A 2,981-nucleotide genomic window follows, 5' to 3' on the forward strand; every position below is an offset into this window, starting at 1 on the left:
ATCATCGCAGGGGCCGCCCGCCGAGCCGCGCCGGGGCCGCTCGCCGCCTCGTTCGTTTGTTTGCTTTTGTTTTCTGCTTTGCAAACGTGGGTTGGTAAAGATCCAGCCAGCGAGCCTGGCGGAGTTCTCTCTGCCCCTTCCTCGTGGACCATGGGTTTTATAGTGGTCAGCCCCGCTGAGGCTCTTTCAAAAGTGACAGCCCCAACAATGGGGTTCAACAAAGTTCTCCACTTGAGCTTCATTCAGGGCGAGCTCCCGGCTTCTCCATTGGTCCGGGGCTGCAATTTATGATTGGATTAGACTTCATAAGCAACCGGGGCACAATGGCCCCGCCACAAAGAAAGTGTAGTCATCAATTTTGCATATTGACCGCCTCTTTGGAATACAGCGCTCCAAAGGCTCCCAGCAGGGTTTTGTTCAGAGGCAACACACACAGGCTAATTAAATGCCTATTTAAAAGTTTCAAATGACATCTTGCCTCGTAGAAAGGGAATTATTTAAAGAAAGCACTAAATTTATTTGCCGATCCCCTGCTGAGTTCAGGAAATAAATCAATAAATATTCATAGAAACTTATCTGCGGACTCTCAGAAAAGCACGGGTTTTGTGGGTTTGAAAATACAAATTACAAAACATGGAACTAAGCTCTGTTGAGGGCGAAACACGTCTGGAGAGTGTATCCCACCGTAGTTTGAACATATTCTGCTCCTGCTATTAGTGTGAGGCAGAATTAGTGCGTGTAGATGGGGTTGGTTTTCTATCCGCACATCAAAGGTCCGGAATAAGGCATATTTGCGGTGTCCACCTCTCCTTTCAAGAACCGAGCCTCGTAAAAGTGCCGTGTACTTGTGCTCGGGCGAGAGGTTTGCCCGCACCGAAATGCGACCCTTGGTGTGGTCGGTGGTGTCTCTGCTCCCACAAAATCTGAGTATTGCACACAGGAGAGACCCGGGCACCTTTGGGGGACCGGAGCAGCCCTTTCGGGGTTCGCAGTCTGCTGCTCCTCTGCAGCTTATCTACGCTCAAAACAGCGGGAATCGCCACCCTCCAGCTGTGAAATGAAGACAGCTTCGGAGCATTTGGATCGTTTTGGCTGAAGTTGTCCGAGCTACTCTGGGCTGTGTCGGTGTCGATGGCTCGAAGCAGCCAAATTCACCTGAAATCGCTTTTTCTCTGCGCATGTGTGCAGGATTTCGGAAGGTGTGTTGTTCACAAGGAAGGTGTCTCTGCCACAGAGCCCGGAGTCCCCTGACTTTGGTGCGAGGGACGAATGGCATCGTCTAAGGGGAAAGTAGCAAATAGGGGTTTTTCCGGCAGAGAGGTTTTGTTTGTGGTGGCAAATACGGAAATAGGCGCAAGTGTAGTTAGTTTCCTTTGGAGGTGCGTGATGAAAGCGACTATTGAGAGTGGTTTTACCTGATTTCTCTGTTAAAGACTATAACAGATGTGTTAAATGTCCTATGTTTTAAAAGCACCCTATTCAGCCCTTTGGTGTGTCTGAACCTTTGCAAGCAGAAGTGTGCAGCTCAACCATGCAGCCTTTATCCTATTAACCATGAACTAACTGTCACCTTCAGCTGTTTTCCCTTTTTACTTTTTAACACAAAGCTTTCTCAAAAATCTTATTAACCAGCTTTATTTCTCTCGATGGTTTTTGTCCGGACGTTTTGTGTTGATTATCTCCATGTCGATGCTTTAACCATTCAATAAAAGTGCATCTGCGATTTATATCACATTAGGGAAGAAAGAAAGTCTGTTAAACCTCTCCCTTGATTCAAATCAAAAAGTTATTTATTGGAGAGGACGGAATCAGCCCTGGAAACTCTTATGATCCTGACAAGCTTTCCCGGTGCTGTTCGCCGGCCCCCAGCGGACGAGCACCTGCAGACCTGACTTGAAGGTCCGTCCGCCTGAAAGCATCACTTTGAAATAAAACCTCGCTGGAGGTTTTGTTGGTCTTGGTGCTTAGCAGGTACAGAAAAAGGGGAAGGAAGGCGTGGGCAGAGCGCGGGGGGCTCGGACGAGTGGCGGCACCTGCCCCTGGCGCCGCTCAGCTCGCCCCGCACCCCGGCCGGGGCTCCGGGGTTATGTCGAGCCCCGTTTCTGAGCAGCGCTGATCTCGGGGTGTTGCTCAGGACGGGAGCGAATGGAAAAAGCAAACGGATCTTTCGCAATGAAATAATTACCTGGCACCCCGCCAGCTCCCGGTCCCATCTCTGTCCCCTGCCCCTCTCGCAGCCGCTCCCCGATCCCGGCGTTTCCCAAATGAGCTCCGCCCGGGCTGTTCCGAGAACACCTCGTTTTTTACAGTCATTATAGGTTTCTTTTGAGATGATTTACTCCTTTCTTTACATATACATTGGGGGCATTTTGTCTCACTATAGACCAACTGCTGCTAATTTCTCTGGTTTTAAAAAAGGGGGGCTGACATTTTCTGGAAGGTTGGGTCAAACGCATGCTGGGGCACGCGTGGACCCGGTTCCTTGTGATGCGTCTGAGCACACTCATAAAGAATTCCTTAAGCACCACGGCAAAAGGGACTAGACATCTATTGAAAGGGAAGATAGACCATAAGAAACCAAGAAATCAGACGAAAGGATCTTATTTTAAGAGATCTCCTTTGGAAGTTCCTTTTCAAAGGCAGTGATCATTTAAGAGAAAGGGAATTCTAATGTCTCAGGATAAAACCTGTGACTAATGCCGTTTGACCTATGCTCGGGCAGTTTTGTGTTTCCTGCCATTCATTTTAATGTCGTTATCTTCAAATTTATTTCTTAAAAGTCACTCACTTTCTTTGTCACGGGAAAGAAAAAAAAAATAGGAAAAGAGCCCAAACTCTAAACTGCCGGCGGGTGGGGCAGGGAGGGGGAGGTAAGGGCTGAAGCTGCGTGTGTCCCGGTCCGAGGCCGGTAATCCGCATGAAATTGGGAGAGCCAGCACTTCAAATCCGGACACCAAAGGGCAGGGCAGGGCCGGGCCGGC

At 49.2% G+C, this 2,981-nt stretch overlaps 1 protein-coding gene across 1 annotated transcript in view; it reads right to left on the bottom strand.

Moving 5' to 3' along the window:
• DBX1 (developing brain homeobox 1) overlaps positions 1-2,981 on the bottom strand; it is a 59,217-nt gene that overhangs the window by 4,569 nt on the left and 51,667 nt on the right. The window contains 2 exon segments of the mRNA XM_014309615.2: positions 685-923; positions 2,034-2,280. Of these exon segments, the coding sequence (XP_014165090.1) occupies positions 685-923; positions 2,034-2,280 (486 nt within the window).

The sequence above is a fragment of the Geospiza fortis genome, unplaced genomic scaffold (assembly GCF_000277835.1).
Source record: "Geospiza fortis unplaced genomic scaffold, GeoFor_1.0 scaffold165, whole genome shotgun sequence".
In the NCBI taxonomy this organism is placed as follows: Eukaryota; Metazoa; Chordata; class Aves; order Passeriformes; family Thraupidae; genus Geospiza; species Geospiza fortis.